This window comes from Mastigoproctus giganteus, chromosome 10 (assembly GCF_048544385.1).
Source record: "Mastigoproctus giganteus isolate SK-2022 chromosome 10, ASM4854438v1, whole genome shotgun sequence".
Lineage (NCBI taxonomy): Eukaryota > Metazoa > Arthropoda > Arachnida > Uropygi > Thelyphonidae > Mastigoproctus > Mastigoproctus giganteus.
The window spans coordinates 165,730,310-165,749,522 of record NC_143584.1 but is presented as its reverse complement, the minus strand read 5'-3'; the positions used below and the strand labels follow the sequence as shown (position 1 = coordinate 165,749,522).

The following is a 19,213-nucleotide window of genomic DNA, read 5'->3' as shown; positions in this document are numbered from 1 at the left end:
TTTTCAATTACTGCTCCTTCAATCATTATTTCCCTTTCTGTGGCATACTTGTTCATCATTACTTTTGTTTTAGCCATATTCATCTTTAGTCCAAAATCCTTACTAGCTGTGCATAACTGATTAAGATTTTCCTCTAATTCTTTGGGATCATGGCTTATGACCACAATGTCATCTGCAAATCGTAAATGGTTTAGGTACTCTCCATTCACATTGACTCCTTTCTGCGACCAGTCTAATCTTCTGAAAGCTTCCTCAAGGGCAGCAGTAAACAGCTTCGGAGATATTGTGTCTCCTTGTCGAACTCCTTTCTCAATTTTAAATTTCCTACTGTCTTTGTCTAGTCTAATAAAGGAGGTAGCACTCTCGTATATTTTCTTCAAAATCATAATATATGGGGTATCAATGCCTTGTCTTTCCAGTGCCCAAAACATTGCCTTATGCTGTATGGAGTCAAATGCCTTTTCATAATCCACAAATGCCAGGCATAATGGTATTTTATATTCATTTGCTTTCTCCATTAGCTGTGATATTACATGAAGGTGATCCATAGTTGAGAATCCTGTCCTAAAGCCAGCTTGCTCTTTCGGTTGATTCTCATCCAGTATTCTTTCTAATCTGTTAGTAATGACCCTTGTGAACAACTTGTAGATGTGGGATAGCAAGCTAATTGGTCTATAATTTCCAATTTCTGATTTATCTCCTTTCTTATGCAGCAAAACTATGATTGCATTATTCCACTGCTTAGGCGTCACACCTTTTCTAATGCACTTTGTGAAGAACCTTGCCAGTTTTTGTGTTATGTCTCTTCCTCCCAATTTTAACAACTCTACAGTAACTTCATCTTCCCCCGGGGCTTTCTGATTCTTCATTTTCTTCAATGCATGCTCTACCTCATCAGGAAGAATATTGGGTATGTCGTACGTGTTGCTACTTTGCAATCCATCTTCCCCACTGCTGGCATCATTCCCCTGCTCCTTGTATAATTCTCTATAGTAGTCTTCTGCTATTTGAATTATGCCTTCTCTGCTGTTTATAAGTACACCATCGCTATTCTTCAGTTTCAGTATCATTTGTCTTTCTGTATTACTGCTCATGGCTGCTGATTTAAATCCTTTGTTTTCCCTTAATGCTTGTTCTACTTTTCTTGTGTTAAATCTTCTTATGTCCTCTCTGAGTCTCTTTCTAATGGCTTTGCATAACTCAGTATACTCGATTTTCTCCCTGTCAGTGTTTTTCTTGCTTTTCATTTGTCGTCTTCGGTTCATCATGACAAGTGTTTCTTGACTAATTTTTTCTTCTTTGGATTTCTTTTTCCCTATAGGTTTCTTGGGCTTTATCACTTTCAAAAAGTTGTAATATTCCTCGTCGATATCTTGGTCCTCAGCAGTCTGCAGAAGCTCAAACTTGTTCTTAAGTTCCAGTACATACTGCTTTTTCTCCTCCTCTGTTATTTCAAAGACCTTTGTATTATTTACTCGAGTCAGTTTTTTCCTTTCCTTTCCTACATCTATATCAAGTGTACATCTTACCATTCTGTGATCACTTCCAACATTTACCTTATTCAGGACGGTAACATCATTCACAATATATCTTCTGTTAGTGAGGATGAAGTCGATTTCATTAGTAGTTAATCCATTTGGACTCTTCCATGTCCACTTTCTGTTCACCCGTTTCTTGAAAAAAGTGTTCATTACTGACAGTCCTTGAGATTCTGCAAATTCCACAAGTCTTTCACCTCTTTCATTTCTTTCACCAATTCCAAAATTTCCTATAGTTCCCCTTTCTGTGCTGTTTTGTCTTTTTCCAACCTTAGCATTGAAGTCTCCCATAATAATAGTGTAGTGGGTTTTCTGCTCATCTAGAAGAGTCTCAATTTCAGTGTACATTTCTTCAACCTCTTCATCATCATGGCTCGATGTTGGTGCATAAATCATTATAATCTTTAGCTTGTATCTCTTAGAAATCTTGAGTATTAGTCTTGACACTCTTGGTGATGTACTTTTGAATTCCAAAATGTTGTTTTTAAAATCTTTATGGACCAGAAACCCAATTCCACCTTCACTCCTTTCACTGTTTCCATTGGTGTACAGCAGATTTCCACTTGATAAACTTATAAGTGATTCATTTCTTCTTCTTGTTTCAGCCAAACCGATGATATTCCAGGAAATATATATGTGATCAACATACAACACGCAAAAATTATTTTATTTATTTATTTTTATTTTTTATTTATTTATTATTTATTATTATTATTATTATTATTTATTTATTATTATTATTATTATTTTATTTTTTATTTTTTTAGGTCCTCGCCACTGAAATCTCAGGAAAATAAGTGGCAGGACCTGCCAGAGTAAATGCAAACTACTAGGTACCTGGTCTGCCTCCACGGGGTGAAAGTGGGACAACATCGGGCCTCAGCAGGAGCCTGGCAGCTAAATGGCCAGAAGAACAACGGTACACGACACCACATATTTCAAGATCCATACACTTTTAGATCTCTGGCCTTTACAGCGAACTGTATCATCACACAAAAGTAAGATGGGGAAACCCCTGGTGCATTTGACCTTAAATATACTTTACCTAAACATCATTGCTGACCAGGTACAACCCTTACATGGCAACGGTCTTCCCCTCTGGCGGTGTCGTCTTTCAGCAGGATAATGCGCCATGCCACACCGCGCGGATTGTTCGAGGCTGGTTTGCGGAACATGAGAAAGACTTCCAGGTATTGCCTTGTCCTCCAAATTCCCCAGACATCAATCCCATCGAGCATCTGTGGTTTGTGTTGGAACAGCAACGCCGATCTGCAGCGTCTCAACCATGAACCTTGCAGGAGTTAAAGAATTGAATTAATAACAGAACAGCTATTTTTAAAGAAGAAATGGTTTTTTCTGATCCTGCATTGAAAACAACTTAACTGAACGAGACGGTGTTTATGGGACTCGTTTTTAGACATTTATGGGCAATAACCAGCTCTAAGTAACGTTTGCTTTTGATTACAGGAGACGCCCTTGTGTATACTTACCCAGTTATGGAGAAACCTTGCCAATCAATAATATGCAAGCTCATCAGGTTCGGAAAAAACTCGTCCCTTGCAGCAGTGGTTGCACAATGAGGAGCATTTTATTGTGAATTCGCAATAAAATGTTAACAAAATAATATTAACATTATAACAAACAGTGTCGGTTTGAAGATTTGTGAGTCCGCGAGCAACAATATTTCGTGAGGTCTCGTGCCATAAGAAAAGAACTAGCGTCCTGGACAACGTAGACTGCATTAACTGCTCTGGTGGCTCACTGGATTGGATAAAAAATTGAAGTATTATTACGTTCATTACGAAATAATATAACGCCATATTATTTAGATAAATTATAATTTACTTCGACAGATCACCTTAATTAGATTACACGAAGTCAGCTTAATCATGTCAGCTTAATCACGTGAGTTTAAATCACTGGACTTAAATCAAGCGCGGAAGTAGCATGGGATTAACGTTGCATCCCAGTTCTATCAACACATTTGCAGTCAGATTACCGATATTGCCCAATTTTTTAGTCAGTATTGTTGTCGATTACGTAATCGACTAATCTGCATAAAATCGATCATTTCAATAATCGATTATTAATCATTAAATTATGCCCATCACCAGAATGGAATTGTTTCGATGGTCTCCATTTCATACTGGAACGTTTCCATTTGGGAGTAAAATGATGAAACCCATTTTATACATTTTACAACGGCGGTTGTGATGCACTTAAAAAAAAAAATCGCCTTCCACCAACCGAAAACGCCCAATCAGAACCGATGATACGCGAACTCTCATCTCGCGACATCTGGTTGGGCACTCATCGTGCGCCAACCTAAGTTTTAATGTTAATTCGCTCTCTTTTATTCTTCTGTTACTCTATCAGTTCATTAACCGTACTATTGTTGCAGAAGGGATTGCAGTTGTGACCTTCGCTTCATTGTCCATGTTTTCGCTACCGTCCTTGAATGAGTTGCAGCATTCGAACACTGAAATAAGAGCTGCCGGTAGACCTCACAAGTGAAAACGTTGGTCCATATGCACCAGAGATTCTTTGTACCAGCAAAGCATGCCTCATATTGAGCAACCACCGCCACCTACCTGGACTGTGGACACCATGCACGATAGGTCCATGGACTCGCGTTGCTTACGCCACTCACGCAGGCGTCCATCGGCGTGTTGCACCAGATATTTGAACTCATTCGACCAGGACTCGTTTCCAGCCCTCCACTGTCCAACTAGCAAGTTGTTGACATCACAGCATTCGCCGTCTACGATAATCAGTGGTGAAGAGAGGATGTATCTCGGGTCGTCTGCTGTGGAACCGCATACGTCTGAATGTACGGCGCATTGTCATTTGGGTTATTGTTCTTGCATTCCCCATATTGTGTTGCGATGTCGGCGGGAGGTGGTTTGACCCATTCGACGGTATTCTTGGTACATCTTAACAATAGTGGGTCGTGAGCAACCGATAAAACGTTCCGAGATTCCCCACAACGATGCCCTTTTGAAACTCCCTGATATCTTTCATAACGTCCCATAACTGCTTTTTTATCACATGGACTTGCACGACCAGATGCAGATTACCACTGCTCTAGCTCAGGAAGCTCTTCTACGAGCTATGCGACATAGGCCATTACGGATGGAGTGGTCATAATTCAGAGATCACTGAGTGTATATCTGTACAGGTGTATGTACAAAGTCGTGTATTATATTTGTACGTACACTTGTACAGATATCATAAAGATCATTTAAAATGGCCTTTTGTGATCAGATCGACGGATGAAAAACAACATAAAAGAAAGTCAACAGGGATGTATATCATGCAGTTATAGACTAAAAAGGAGAGCACATCAGAGATTCCAATAATCTGTGCCTAACAAGATGCCCTTGTGGTTTGGAAGTTTGCCAATTAAACAGCATGTCGTCTGCATTTATCTATCGGTTGGCCCAGTCCATAGCATTTGGCAGCAAAGCTAACAATTAAAATATATATTTATATTCGTTTCACTTCTGTAGTGTACGAGTTCTATAACAGCTAACGATCGCTAAGTTCGTGTTTATTCATTCAGTAGTTATATGTAAACAAATAAACAATGTAGCCACACAGGCACTGTGGCAACCATTCATATTTAGTAACATAGTGCTACTTCGGTTAAATAAGCATGCACAACATGCATATATTCGTATGCATGTTGGTTATTCGTTTTTTTTTTTTTTTAAACAAATCTAATACTAACAGAAGGCAAACTTCTTCATGTCTATTACGAGCCAATCAATGACAAGAAAAAAAAAAAAAAACATGTTTGACGCTGCAGCGCAAAAGAAAGGCACGCGCACTTCATTTTAAGTGTCCATTATTTGGGTGATCGATATTTCAAGCCAATTTCTTTTTTTTCTTTTTTTTTTTTTATGTTGTAAGATATATATCGCCGCTAGAAGGTAACATAGCACAGTTTGTCGCTATAACCTGTCAATATCACGAACAGTGAATGTTGCTGTTTGTTTTTAAGTATTCTACAGTCGGTTTGCTTGTTTTGCTTCAGCAATGAATGATGTCCAAACCATCTGCTGCTTGATTGACAGCACGCCCGACCAACGTCGACCGGCGCAGTTTATGAGAAGAACAAGCTATCTCTGTCTTTATGAAATTACCGATTTCTGACAACGCTCGCGAGTTTATTACTCGACATTCACCACTTAATTATTTCGCTGTTAACTAAAAATCCATTAACGAACTTCTTTTTTTTTTTTTTTTTGCTATTCAAGAACAGTCTTTAACCCTTCAAGTTCTCATGTGTTTCTTAAACGTTGGAGTAACAGACGATGAGCGATTATCTCGTCTTGGCTTTGTTCATTGGCGAAAGTGTATCCTCAGAGTTAATGATCGAGAATGTCTCCAAATTGCAGTCTCCACTTTTTCATCTTTGCAGAAGGCGAACACGAGCTGTAATTTATATCAAGAAGATGGAAAAGTTAGAGATGAAACACCAATGTAGAATTTTTGATTTGCGCGCATGCTCCAGATGGGCTTAAAATGTAAGAGGGTGGCTAATGAACAAGAAATCTCTCTTTGCAGTTTGTTTACAGAAAAAAGGAATTAAAAAACAAACTTGGAAACCATAAGAAAGGTGTTAAAAGTAGCAAAAAATGAGAGGAAGAAAAAGACCAAATAAATCTTTCTCGTGTTATTACCAATTTCGAGGCAACAAAGAATAAAATGGATGGTGTTTTTGCTCTCGAGCACAATTGACAGTAAATTAGGTTAGTTAAAAAAGAGTTGTTAAATTTACACGAAACAAATATCCGGAAATTAGAGTTAAACTCATTAGCAGGGAAAGTTGGAGGTGGAGGCACAAGTAAGTGTTTCCCAGTAGCTTTACTTGCCACCAAATTAAGAAGATGATCATGAGTTTTTCATTGGCCGGGGATTAAGTTGTCGCTCGCGCTTAATGTCACAGTATTAGTGTTGCAGTTGTTTTCGGCAGAGCGGACGAAGTTGTGAGGAGATGTAAGTAGACAGATCCTCGTCATTACTATAATTAGCATCGTGGAAGCTCGAGAAGAAGGAGAAGGAGGGGAGGGGGGGCAGGCCCTCCCCAAGTTTTTCGTTTGGTTTCATTAGAATGGTCGAGTACCTTTTAGGCGTGTTGGGTAACAAATGCTATCCAGCAAATGGAAAAGCAAAGATGCCTTTCTTGCAATGTAAGAAAACAAAAACGTTCCCTCCTAATGGAATGTAAGAACAATAGGCTTGCGATAAGACAGCAAAAAAGCGTGCTGTGGGGGAAAAAAGTAGTGGAAGTAATGGGAAGAGATAAGGAGGGGGATGCAGGAATTAGATAAAATTGTTGGGTTGTTTAGATTAGTGTAACGGCAGCTCAAGCGCCATAATGCTCCAGTTGTTATCGTAAACGCGTTCTGAAGGTCGGTTTGTCTGTTTTAGGGTAATGCAAGATTTTTTTTTTTTGTATAAAAATCGGCAAGGATCCACCCTTTCCTTCTTATGAGGGAAAGAAAAGGGGGAAGACAGTTATGAGTAAGGAGAAACAGATCGAAACCAAATCTGCGACACATCTACTTAAATCATTTACTTGTTCTTTAAAACACACCTTGGTCTGGCAGGTTTGACCTTTGATCAAGAAACTCAAGGGTCAAAAGTTAGAATTTGACCACCCTGTGTATTGTTAAAAGGGCAGTGGAAGATATTCGCGTCAGGGAGGACATGTTTTCTTGAAAATCTTGCCGTTAAACAATAATGGGTCTTGTAGACGGCGAGATTCGCGAGATCTCCCTTCTCCCCCACCCCACCCGAGAAGGAAAATTAAGGCCTTTTAGCCAATTATAACAGCCTATTGTTTGAAATAAACCTCATTTAGATTTTTTTTTTTCTATATTATATTGCCACTAAAAAAAATAAACAATAAAATAAAGTTCAAAACTTTTGAAGTCGATTTTAGAATTTCAAATTTTTCTAGTTATTTTAGAAGCACGCAAAAGGAAAACTATTCAGGCTTTTGACAACAATAAAGCAACTTTTAAAAAGTGGGCTCGCCATTTTTGTATATAATAAATGTGCGCGGTTGTTCGTTCACTGAATATGGTTGATCAAGACTAGGGCTAATCGTGCGCCATACAAAGAACTTGCAAATTCACTCTTCCCGCCCCCCCCCACCCAACCGAGAAAATTAATGAGTTTTCGTGAAATAAAGTGTCGAAGGTTGAGAATTAAAGATAACTTTATAGCGTGTACGCGGTTAGAAGAAAGCCATGTTTGCAAAGTTTTAGGAACGTCTGGTGTGGAACTCAGAAATGAAGATATTGTGTGAGAAAAGGATGATCTGGGAAATTAATAAATACAGCGCGTGGCGGTGCGATAGACAGACTGTTAAGAAGGGAATGAGGGATTAGTAATCTGCGTGATTAATGAGAGCAAAAATTCGTTTCTGGAGAGTGAGTGATGCAATCACAGACACTCTCCGTTGATGGCTGCAGTAAAGTAGCGCTACCCCTCCCCCTCTTCCCTATACACTGAATAGACTGTTCTCAGTTTAAAAAAAATAATAATAACAATAATAATAATAAACCTAAACGAACTTAGTTTAAAAATCCTTCAACACGGCAAGAAGATGTTCTCAAATATAGTTTAAATTAATAACATGTAATACGCGGTCTGTTTGGCTTGTCATGATTGGTTTCGACAGTGTTATTTTATTGAGAACGTATTATGTGTATTGCACTGCTGATACTTAGCTACTCTATGTGAGACTTGATTGGATTTGTCTTCCATGTATGCGCCATTGGCTCACAGAAGCATTGTGCGAATTGTTGATTGGTTTGTCCAAGCTGTAGATTGTGGAACTCAGAAAATCCTTCTAGGGTTTGTTGATTGGTTTGTCCAAGCTGTAGATTGTGGATGAGACAAGATCCTTGGGTCTCTGTATCTAGCTTAGCGTGAATAATAGATGTTTTTTTCTCTTTTGGTCTTGAGTTGATTGGTGTTTTCTTTATTGTCCTTTTAAGAATGCTCTAACTGATGGCTCGTGTCACACAATTACTGCTTCCCGCTTTCTACCTTCCATTTCATGTTTCCTTATTTATTAGGATAACAAGTTTTCTTGTTATCCCACTAAGAGTCTTTACTTGTTGGGGGTCCCTGTTACGCCTTTACGTGGCATGGGATGGGAGTCAGGGGGCAGTGGACCAGGTGTTCGCTGCTCCCTGGCTGCTAAGTTGCTAGGCGCTGGCACTGAACATTCAACATAACACACTAACACTTATTCACACTTGCTGGCTTTGGCATGTTTGCTTTTCAGACGCTACTACGTCACATAGGGGAACCCTGGAGACCGCCTTAAAAAACAAGAATACCTTAAATACAACAAGGAAAAGTCTGGAGGACTTAAATCCGGCGGATCTGCTGGTTACCGTATTTTGGGAGGCGTGTCCATGTACACATGTATAGTATCTTGTGTAGGGCGGCTCCCAAACGCTGGTTCAACTCCGCCGTGGTGCACTGTGATGATATTGAAACTCTGCAGAAAGGCTAGAAGTGTGTGTGTAGTGCTATGTTTGTTATGTTGTTTAGTTGTTTCTGGCCACTTTGCAACCAGAAAGCAACGAAAACCAAGTAGATGCGTCCTGATACCCGTCTACGCCACGAGGAGGCGGGTCACAACTGAACGCGAACCGCAGCAAACCTGGAGTACCACGTACTGAATGCCCAAACCATTCGAAAAATGAGCAAATAAAATAAAATAAAAATAATAAAGTAATAAAAATTATAAAATAAAAGGAATTTAAAAAATTACAAGTAAAAATGAATAAATGAAATGAAATAAAATAAATTAAATTTTAAAAAATCGAAAAAAAAATAATATTAATAAAATAAAATAAAATAATCGAGCACCAGTGTACGGCTGGTGCCAGCAAGAATAAATATAATAGAGGAAAGAATAGCAGAAAAGATAGGGAAAGAATAAAAAAGTAAACACAACACATAATAGATGGACAAAAGGAAAAAACATGAATTAAAAAGAGGTGGAGGGAAGATATAAAGATTCCACACAGGTTAATCTGTGTCAGCAGATGATCCCGCCTCAGGACCAGTCTAAGGACCGCGAGAGGTAGCAGATAATGTCACTATCTTCTGTCTGAGGTGTGTATCCAGGAATATCGACGGAAGGATACTCATCACAAACCATTCCATCATCTCATTCGATTGATATGATCGAATTATTCATTCGAATGTCCTTTTAGGAATGACGTTATGTTTATGGTAATAAATAAAAATACATAAATAAATAAAATGATGTAATCGAATTATTTTATTCGAATATCGAATGATACAATCGAATTCATTCGATTATTGAAATCTCTCGATTACCATTCATTCTGCCCATCACTAATTCTAAGAATGCAATCGAACTGATTAAATGAACAAACTTCTACCAGTCAGTTAGCGAAAACAAACATTCTTAAAAGCGAAATCAGTTCATTGAAAAAGAAAAAACTTCGGATAGGCCGTGCAGTCCGCTTATTTCTACACGAAGGGAAAAAACTCGGTCTGAGAATTAGCGCGTCGCCAATTTCCAGTGGCGATGCTTATTACTGGGCATTGCATTAGTCCTCTAGGGTTGTTCAGGTTATCTGACCTCTCCTTTTCCTCCCCTCTTCTGTTTCCGTGCTCCGAGCATCAGTTTAGAAAACTTTACCCCTCTTTGCACTCGCTACGGGCCCAACGTCATTAATCACGGCAAACACCTAATAGGGCGACTCGTAATTAAAGTCCGCGGTCCGCCTGGAAACCCAATTGTCCTCGGTGTCGTAATTGTGACAACTTTTCCGTTGCACCAGCGTCTGAGGACACGAACAATCGCTACAATTGAAACACCGACCTTCCTCCCTCTCGTCCGAGTCCACAAAAGCAGTTGTCGTAAAAGCTGCGATTTAATTCTGAAACCAGTTTCGCTCTTGGTATGTCCGCTTAAACATACACCTCCCGTCTCAATCCTTTTTATCTTTCTTGCTCCCACAGACACACTGTTGGCAGTGGTGGGGGGGGGGAGGAAAGGATCGTTAGAGAGGGCAGTCCAGTAGCCTGTTTGTATTGCAGGAAGAGAGTCGGTGATTGAAAGTTCCAAAACATTTTCGGAAAGCTAAGTCCCGCTGAGAGTCTGGTGGATACAATTAAGTCCGTGTACCACGCTTAAAAGGACCCAATGACACGATTTTAGATGCGCATCTTATTTGACCCAGATTTTAAATGATAATGAAGACATCCGTTATCGCGTTTTATTTATTTATGATACAGTCGAATTCCATGATGTTTAAATAAGGTAGAGGTTTATCTAATGGTTTTATTTGAAGTTTATCATCGTATGACAGCGACGAAAAGGTTTCTTTTTTAAAATATAATAAACTATTTATCTTATTCATCGCGAATAAACAAATAAAAGCGCGAGAGATCATAAATTGGAGCCAATTCTGCAGTGACTCAAATCTGCCATCCATCTGCTGGTAGAGAACTCCAAAGCTGTGCGCATTCGTGGGTTAGATATTTGCTGTACGTAATTATTGCAAGTAGTGGCCAAAACCGTTTTTCTTAGTGTTGATCAAACTAAGTATGCTTTGGAGTTGATAAGATCTCTACTCCGACATTTTTGGCTAAATGTCAGGTCCCCTAAATGTCAGGACCCCGCAAACCCCTTATTTTTCGAATCGATCTCCTCCTGATTTCTGTTTATTCCCAAAATGGAAATTGCCGCTCAGAAGGAAAAATTACACGCCGTTTGTAACCCAAGAAAATGCGCTGAATGCTCTGAAGGCCCTGATAAAAGATTTCCAGGAACTTTTCCGACCCTTTGAAGGGGGACATCCCTTGTTTGTTATTTACAGCCTTAGACCACGAACTTTTCAATCCCACCACGTACAATAAATAAAAATATTAAATAAAAGTATTAATTTAAATGTATACAAAGATAAGACGACATCTAAATTAATTCGTGATCTAAAGTAAGGGTTGTCCACTTCAAAGATTCAGAAATGGTCCTGGAAATCTTTTATGGAGGCCTCAGGACATTCAGCGCATTTTTTTTGAGTCGCAAACGGTGTGAAACTTTTAAGTATCTTATCACTTTTATACTGACAAAAACCGACCTTTGTTTATGCTTGCTTTTCAATTTTAAATTCCTAATGGTCTTTTCCATATTTCCTTCTCTCAGAAGAACGTACAAAGAAAATGGTAATTCCGCTGTTTTCGCAAAAAGTCGAGCGACGTATTAGGCACAAGAAATCAATTTTTTTTTTTTTTTTAACCTCCATACCACTACTTGTCTCTATTTTCTTGTCAACAAACAAAAAATAAAAATTCAGCTGTCACAAATGTCGTGCGCGCGCACAAAAGAAAGAAAGAAAAAAAAAAAAAAAAAAAGCTCGAGAATCGCGCTGACTTTCCACAGCAGGAATAAATAATTTAGCAGACGTTGAATACACACAGAAAAAAATAAGTTAACGCAGCGCCCTCGTGTTTCGAATAGCAAATTAAAAACCAGGCACGTTATCTCGGGCTCATTACCTCGCGACTTGATACCTTTCTTATCAACAAATGAAAATAGTTGAAAATTCTCTTTGTGAGCCTTCGTGAGATAGTTTAATTTTCTGATACTAATGGTGTCCATGCTGTAATGCATTCAGAAAGTTATAATATTCCTCGGCCTGTTAACAACAAACTTTTCTAGCTGTCGCATGATTTCAGAATAAAAGCGTACGTAGTCATCGCCATATTTGCACTGAACAAAAATGGATTTGTAATTAGTAAATTCCCTTTTGAAGTATCGCACTCGAATAAAGTTTTATTTCCCCCCTCCCTTTTTTTTTTTTGTTCCTTTAACGATAAATGTATTTTGATATGGTGTGTCTAATGACCAATGTATTTAGTGTCATAGAAACAGTTTTCGTTTACCATTAAGGACTTATGTGACCTTGTTAAACAATACTGTTCAGTGCGTCTTTCAGCTATTAGTCGTAAAAGAAACAAAACAAAAAGAAAAAAAAGTAGAAAATACGATACGTGGCTACACAAAGCAGCCATAGAAAATACTGTACACCGTTTTCCATCCAGCTGCAAAACATCGATAACGTTATAGGCTTGCCCTTCTAGGGCAGTGCTCAATCAAATAGCCATTTTTATTCTGTTATCATGGCCACAGACAAATCTCTGTTCCATATAAGTTGTATAATTTTATAATCACTCTGATTTGGTTTAAATTGTTATAAACTGTCGATATTTTAAGTATCTTATCCGTTTAATACTGTCAAAGCCAATCAATAATTCAAAATAATTAATTATTTTTACATTTTAGCGATAGTTTCGTATTTTATTTTCTTCGTCTGCTAATTTTTAACGAAGGCAACAGAATACTTCTCTAAACGTTATGCGCAAACCGGATGCCAGCAGTTTTTCAATTCGCATCAAATCACATTCGCACCTTTACGTATTCCTGTGTTTTGACTAAACAGGAATACATTTTCCCGCTTGATGACCTCTGTGTTTTCTGCGTTTGCGTAAGCAAAAATTAGGAACCAAAAGACAGCCAAAGTTCATTAATCTCTGTCTGTTGCAGGAGCAGGCAAAACTTGGCGATGGTTAGTTAACTGGATGTGTATGAAGGGGGGCTACCTTTGTGGGGGTTGCTGTCCGCACCCATTTACTTCATTAGAAACGGATATTTATAGATACGAAGCCATTGCAAATTGGACGCACACTTCAGTACTTCAATCCCAGAATACACTGCGATCAGCTGTTCGGCTGCAAACAGAAAACAGCAAATACCGACTTTTATTTAAAAAAAAAAAAAAAAAACGATTTTTATTTGCTTTATTTATCGATTTTCACTAGATGGCGCAACTAGGAATGTTGGAATAAATATAACGGGGTGGGAGGAACACAATATTTTTGTTGGGTGAAGGAAATTACAAATACGGTGAAGCTTTTGCTTTAAGAAATGCATTAATGTCGTCAATAGGCAGGTTGTCTTCTATATACAGACTCTGATTACAATTTAAATGTTATTTTCGCTTTTATTTTTTACTCTGAATTTGTAACTCCGTTAATTAAAGTTTCTTTTGTCGTTTACCTTTCAGATAACATGGAAACAATTTAATTCTATTGTTTCGGGTATAACAACTCTTCTTTCTACTTTCGGTCTTTAGAATTTTGGGTCATATCAAGAATTCAAAACGTAAAAGCCGAATGGTGTTCGAAATTTAGTGGATAATCTACATAGGAAGGAAATTCGCCAGCCCTGGCATTCAGCGTACATAATACATGAACAGATAACAAAAATACGTGTATAGAGTTGCTAGGTAACCAATGGCTGTGCTGATGTCACACATATCGCATCACGAGATTCCGTTTTTTAGCCAGAGCTTAGCAGAGTATAAAAAAAAAGGGAAAAAAAATTGACTTTTTTTCCCGTAGTATAAACGCAACTGGATGATTTAGTTTGGTGAACGATAAAAGGGCGTTGCAGTAGACGTGCTTTATGAAAAGCAATGTTTGATTGGCGCATGGGTACAACAACGAAAGTGGATAAAAAAAAATATTTCGGCTAAAAATTCTATTTAATTCTAATTAACAGAATTATTTTTTGCATAGACCTCTATGAGACACCAACGCTATTTTGTTTATTAAAATATTATTTATGGCGACGTTAGTGTAGAATAAACACCTCTAATTAGAAATATTCCTTAAAGGACCTTTTCGGTGCTTTGTCACTAAAGCATTTTTGAATGAAAAATTAAAAAATAAAATTTAAAAATATTAATTAAAGGTTTTTCAAATAAAAAAGCTTTAAAGCTCTACGTTTTTATTAACTTTTATTAAATATTAGCAAATAAAGTGGCCAAAGGAAAGACACTTACTTTCAACATAACCTTGAAGTGTAGGAAAGAAAAAAGAGGTGATGAACGGCTATCATAAGAGATGACACTTCATATTTATGATTCTTGGTGTTCGGCTTGTATGATTTTGTAAAGATAAGCGGGCAGAAATATTTATTTCACAAAGGTTTCGGTTCACACACAAATCCTTCTGTGATTGCTTCTCAAATAGAACCATGTCCATGATTCCTCACTAAAGATCATTCATTGCTTTTCTTCATTCCAGCTGACTTGATTTCTGCTCTACTGAATTTGCTGTACACGATGAGATTGAGATGTGGTGTAGGGATACCGAATGTCACAAAGATGGATTAAAATTATCTCTAATCAGGGTGTCCCTAATCCCTAATTAATGTTATAGAAAGGGACAGGAAGGAAAATTCTTTTGGCCTGAATGGAGAGGTCCTTTTTAGTCCGGGACTCGGGTGCACTGTAACCCTCAAGTCCGGCAGTATCTCTAATCTTTCTCAGAGATGTAAATCAGTGTATCTCATCCTGCAGGCAAAGTATCCGGTTCTTTCGCCCTAATGTCTGTTTTGGCTATAGAACTTGCACGACACCTTCACCAACTGCTCTAGAATCTTGTCAAACACGAACAGAATTTTGTTTGTTTGTTTGGCGGAGCATTTAACCTCATGGAATCCGCCTATGAGATCCCATAAAATTTAACTCAATCGGGCACATGCTGCTCATGCATGTGCCCCCGATTCTTCTCCCTTGGCTCAAATAAAAGAAAGTATCACTGACCACTCCAGTGGTTTTCATTCTGATTATTTTCGCTTACCTGGTTTAAAAATGAAAACCTGGAAGAAGTGACATCATCCAACCGTCGTCTCTAAGAGGTGGCAAAATGAATAGTATCAAAACCTTTTCATGTGGTAATAGGAGGATGGCCAGTGCCGGATTTACATATGGGCTGAGCGGGCTGCAGTCCAGGGCCTCATAATCTAGGGAGGGGGGGGGGGGGTCTCGGCCTCCTGGCAAAAAAAAATTTAAAAATTTACCATTAATTTTATTTCATTTGTAACGATAAAAATCAGGGGCATACCTAGGCCAAAATAATGTGTAAGCGCAAATCCAAAATTCAGGAACACATTGATGGGAGTGCCGAATGCACTCGCCCTTCAATCCTTGATTTTACTATCTAGACCCAGTTTCTCAGTAACATTAAACACGTGACGTATGAGTCTATGACTGTATAACAGTTACACAAGTGCGTACTTACTGTTTAGTAAAGTTCGTGGAGGCTTTAAAGCTACTCGGAATCAAATGATAAAGTCAGCTATGAAGCAATACAAGTGTTCAGATCACTGTCTGTCATTATAGCGTGCGTTTTGTGAACAAGTGAGGATTCTTTTATACCACTGTGAATCACAATAATATTTAATTTTGACTTTTTGTGAAAATAATAATGAGTAAGCGATATGAACCTGGTGCTAGTAGAAGAAAGCGACAAAAAAGAACAGAAGGAAATAGTGAAGCGTTTAAAGCCAATCACGTCATATGGCTTTGTACAGCAGGCAGAAACAGCCCTACATAATCCCTCAGAACATTCGTGTTTACAAACAGAAGAAAATCAAGTAGACTACACTGAGCAGACTGAAGAACAATCAGTTTATATACAGAACACAGCCTCCCAAGAACTTCAAGAACTGTTGTCAGTAACTACCACTACAAGTACAGAAACTTCTGGAGAAAGCGACAATGAAGTGACAGGACCTACAGCCAAAGAATTAATACAAGGCGTTGAAGGAACATGCTACGAGATAGTTACACCAAAAGAAGTAGTTCAAGTTCATTACCGTCTTAAAGACTTGGAAAACAAAGCAAATGATCTCAGCGAAAACCCTAGCGTTGCAGACACAAAAGTACCAACTGTTCATGCTACTAGTGATTTCAGAGACAATGACGTAGGTTTATGGACCACACTGAATAACGAGGAAATATCATTCTGGATTGAGAAAGCTCCATCGGAATGTCAGCACTGGGATGATCCTTTTACCAATTCGAAGCTAACATACCAAGCCCGATTCTGCTCACAGAATTTATTCTATTCCACCAAAGTAAATGCAGAAACTTACCCTCGAGAATGGCTAGTGTATTCTCCCACAAAAGGAAAAGTCTACTATTTTGTGTGCAAACTTTTCTCTATCCAAACTACCTCAACTACAGCTTTAGCTTTTACCGAATTCAATGATTGGCATCACGCTTGTTCAAACCCACGGGAACTCTAAAAATCATATGAACTGTATGCTAACATACTTAACAAGAAAGCGTGATCAAACGCTCACATCAAAATTCGAAGAGCAAATCAAAGCAGAGCAGGATTACTGGAGGCACATACTGCAGGGAGTTATTGCAGTGATTTCTCTTTTGGCAGAACGTTGCTTGGCATTTAGGGGAGATGATGAAACGTTTGATTCACCAAACAATGGTAACTTTCTTGGATTGCTTGAATTAATTGCCAAATTTGATTCATTCCTGTGTGCTCACATAAATGAGTATGGAGTTAAAGGCACTGGTCAGCCATCGTACTTATCCAAAACCATAAGTGAAGAAATTATCTGGTTGATGGCTAATAAACTTCGAGAATCAATACTGAGCAACATCAAACAAGCAGGTTATTTTAGTTTATCAGTCGATTCAACCCCTGATGTTTCCCATGTTGATCAACTTATTGTCATTGTTAGATATGTTTCTCCTATTGATGGATTATCAGTTCAATGCTTTCTGAGTTTTTTTTTTTTTTTTGAACTGAAAGATCACACCGGTGAAAGTATGGCTGAGCTGATACTGAACTGCTTCAGTGAACTTGAAATAGATTTCAATAAATGTAGAGGACAATCATATGACAATGCAGCTAATATGGCTGGAAAGTATAACGGCGTCCAACAAAACATTCTGGAAAGGAACAAGTTTGCAAAGTTTATTCCATGCACGGGACATTTCCTAAATCTAGTTGGTCGAACCGCAGTTGACTCGTGCCTGGATGCAGTGAATTTTTTTTGGCACAATAAATGAGCTTTATTATTTTTTCTCAGCTTCTATAAAAAGATGTGTAGTGCTAAAAAATTTCTTGCCTCCTGAGTCAAAAGTTCCTAAACATTTATCAGACACAAGATGGGAGGCTCACGCCAAAGCTACCACAGCTATTAGCGAAAGTTATGCTAACATTGTTGAAGCCCTAAGTCATATTCATTGTGATGAAACTGAAAAAGGAGATACTAGACGACAGGCTTAAAATCTTCTGCAGAAAATGGAAGAATTTGAATTCATTTTCATGCTTCACCTTTGGACACATTTGCTAGATCAATTTCATAAAGTTAACAAGGCACTCCAAAGTTTTCAAATTTCATTGAGGCACATGTGCAAATATTTACAGCTCTTTATTGCAGTTCGTATCAAACACTCGAGCTAATTTTGATGAAACTGAACAGCAAGTAAAATTTACTCTACCGGATGTAGAGTACAAAACTGTCAAAAGAAGGCAGAGAGTACGAAAAAAACAAAACAATGATGGGACAGCACCCGAAGCCTTAGACGAACTTTCTCCAAGAGACAAGTTTAGGGTAAATTCATTTATCCCGTTCATGAAGCCAACCTAGACAGAAGTGCAACAGTGTATAGGAATGTAGCTGGCAATTTTTCATTTTTGGTGAACCTGCAAGCAACCAAAGAACAGATTCACAATGGCGTCGAGATGTTGATGCAAGAGTATCCAAAGGATGTTGACTAGTTGATGTTGACTTAGTCTAGTTGATGAAGTCAACATCTAGTAGTCAAGGATGTTGACTTCATCAACTAGACTAAGTCAACATCTAGTAGTCAAGGATGTTGACTACTAGATGTTGACTTAGTCTAGTTGATGAACTCTTGCACTTCCAACTGTACATCAAGCAAGCTCACCCTGAAAAAGAAAATTTCAGCCACAAAGATATGTATCAAATAACATTCCAGGAGAAAATTCGGTACAACATGAACTTCTCATTCTGAAACCAGGTGTTTCCTGTTCCCCAAGAAAGAAATTCTTGCGCAAAAAGAAACAAAAAATTAAAATGAGTTTAAAAAGTTGTTATATAGTTTATATCCAGGTATAAGAGCAATTTTATTATCCTTAGCTTCATTACGAAATATCTTAACAAAAATAGCAAATAAAAACTAATTAATCATTTGCCTATTATTAAATACGTCTCTGAATTTAAGAAAGTTAGAGCTATTGCTAAAGGGCATCATTTGCCATAATATCACAACTTTTGCGAATTTCAGAGGCGTATTTAAAAATAAGTTGTCTTGAAATCATGGCAATGATGCCCTTTAGCAATAGCTCTAACTTTCTTAAATTCGGAGACGTACTTAATAATTCGTTTTTATTTATTTTCTTTTTTCTTTTCATCCCAAAGATTTACTGTATTTATTAATAACTCATTTAACGTGTTTGGGATTTTATCATTTTTCAGCATAGTTATTGTGATGACGACAATAACTAGAATTTTGCTCTAGATCTAAGAATTCTTTTAACATAAAAATTTATCCCCACATTTTATCCCTAAAATCAAATTAATAAATAAAAGGTAATTTTAGACATAAGGTGTTTTTTTTTTTTTTTTTGTATTTTCTCACAGATTAATTTTACTGCCAAAAATATTCCGTTAGATGGCAGACAATATCAGTCACTATTTAATTTCCTACGACTTGACATGAACTCCCATATTTCATCTGAAGATTACTTTACAAGGTATTAAT

At 37.8% G+C, this 19,213-nt stretch overlaps 1 protein-coding gene across 1 annotated transcript; it reads left to right on the top strand.

The window, feature by feature from the left end:
* Positions 1 to 16,711: 16,711 nt before the first annotated feature.
* LOC150079453 (zinc finger MYM-type protein 1-like) lies at positions 16,712 to 17,711 on the top strand. The gene is made up of 2 exons (XM_090383079.1): positions 16,712 to 17,346; positions 17,525 to 17,711. Exons 1-2 carry the CDS (start codon positions 16,712 to 16,714, stop codon positions 17,709 to 17,711), a joined length of 822 nt encoding a protein of 273 aa, XP_090239205.1.
* The last annotated feature ends 1,502 nt before the right edge of the window (positions 17,712 to 19,213 follow it).

What these genes read in the sequence shown, in the direction of transcription:
- LOC150079453 (XM_090383079.1), top strand. Translation starts at nt 16,712, where the DNA reads ATGAACTGTATGCTAACATACTTAACAAGAAAGCGTGATCAAACGCTC. An exon ending in GCAGCTAATATGGCTGGAAA is followed by an intron (nt 17,347 to 17,524) that starts GTATAACGGCGT and finishes TTCTATAAAAAG; the next exon opens with ATGTGTAGTGCTAAAAAATT.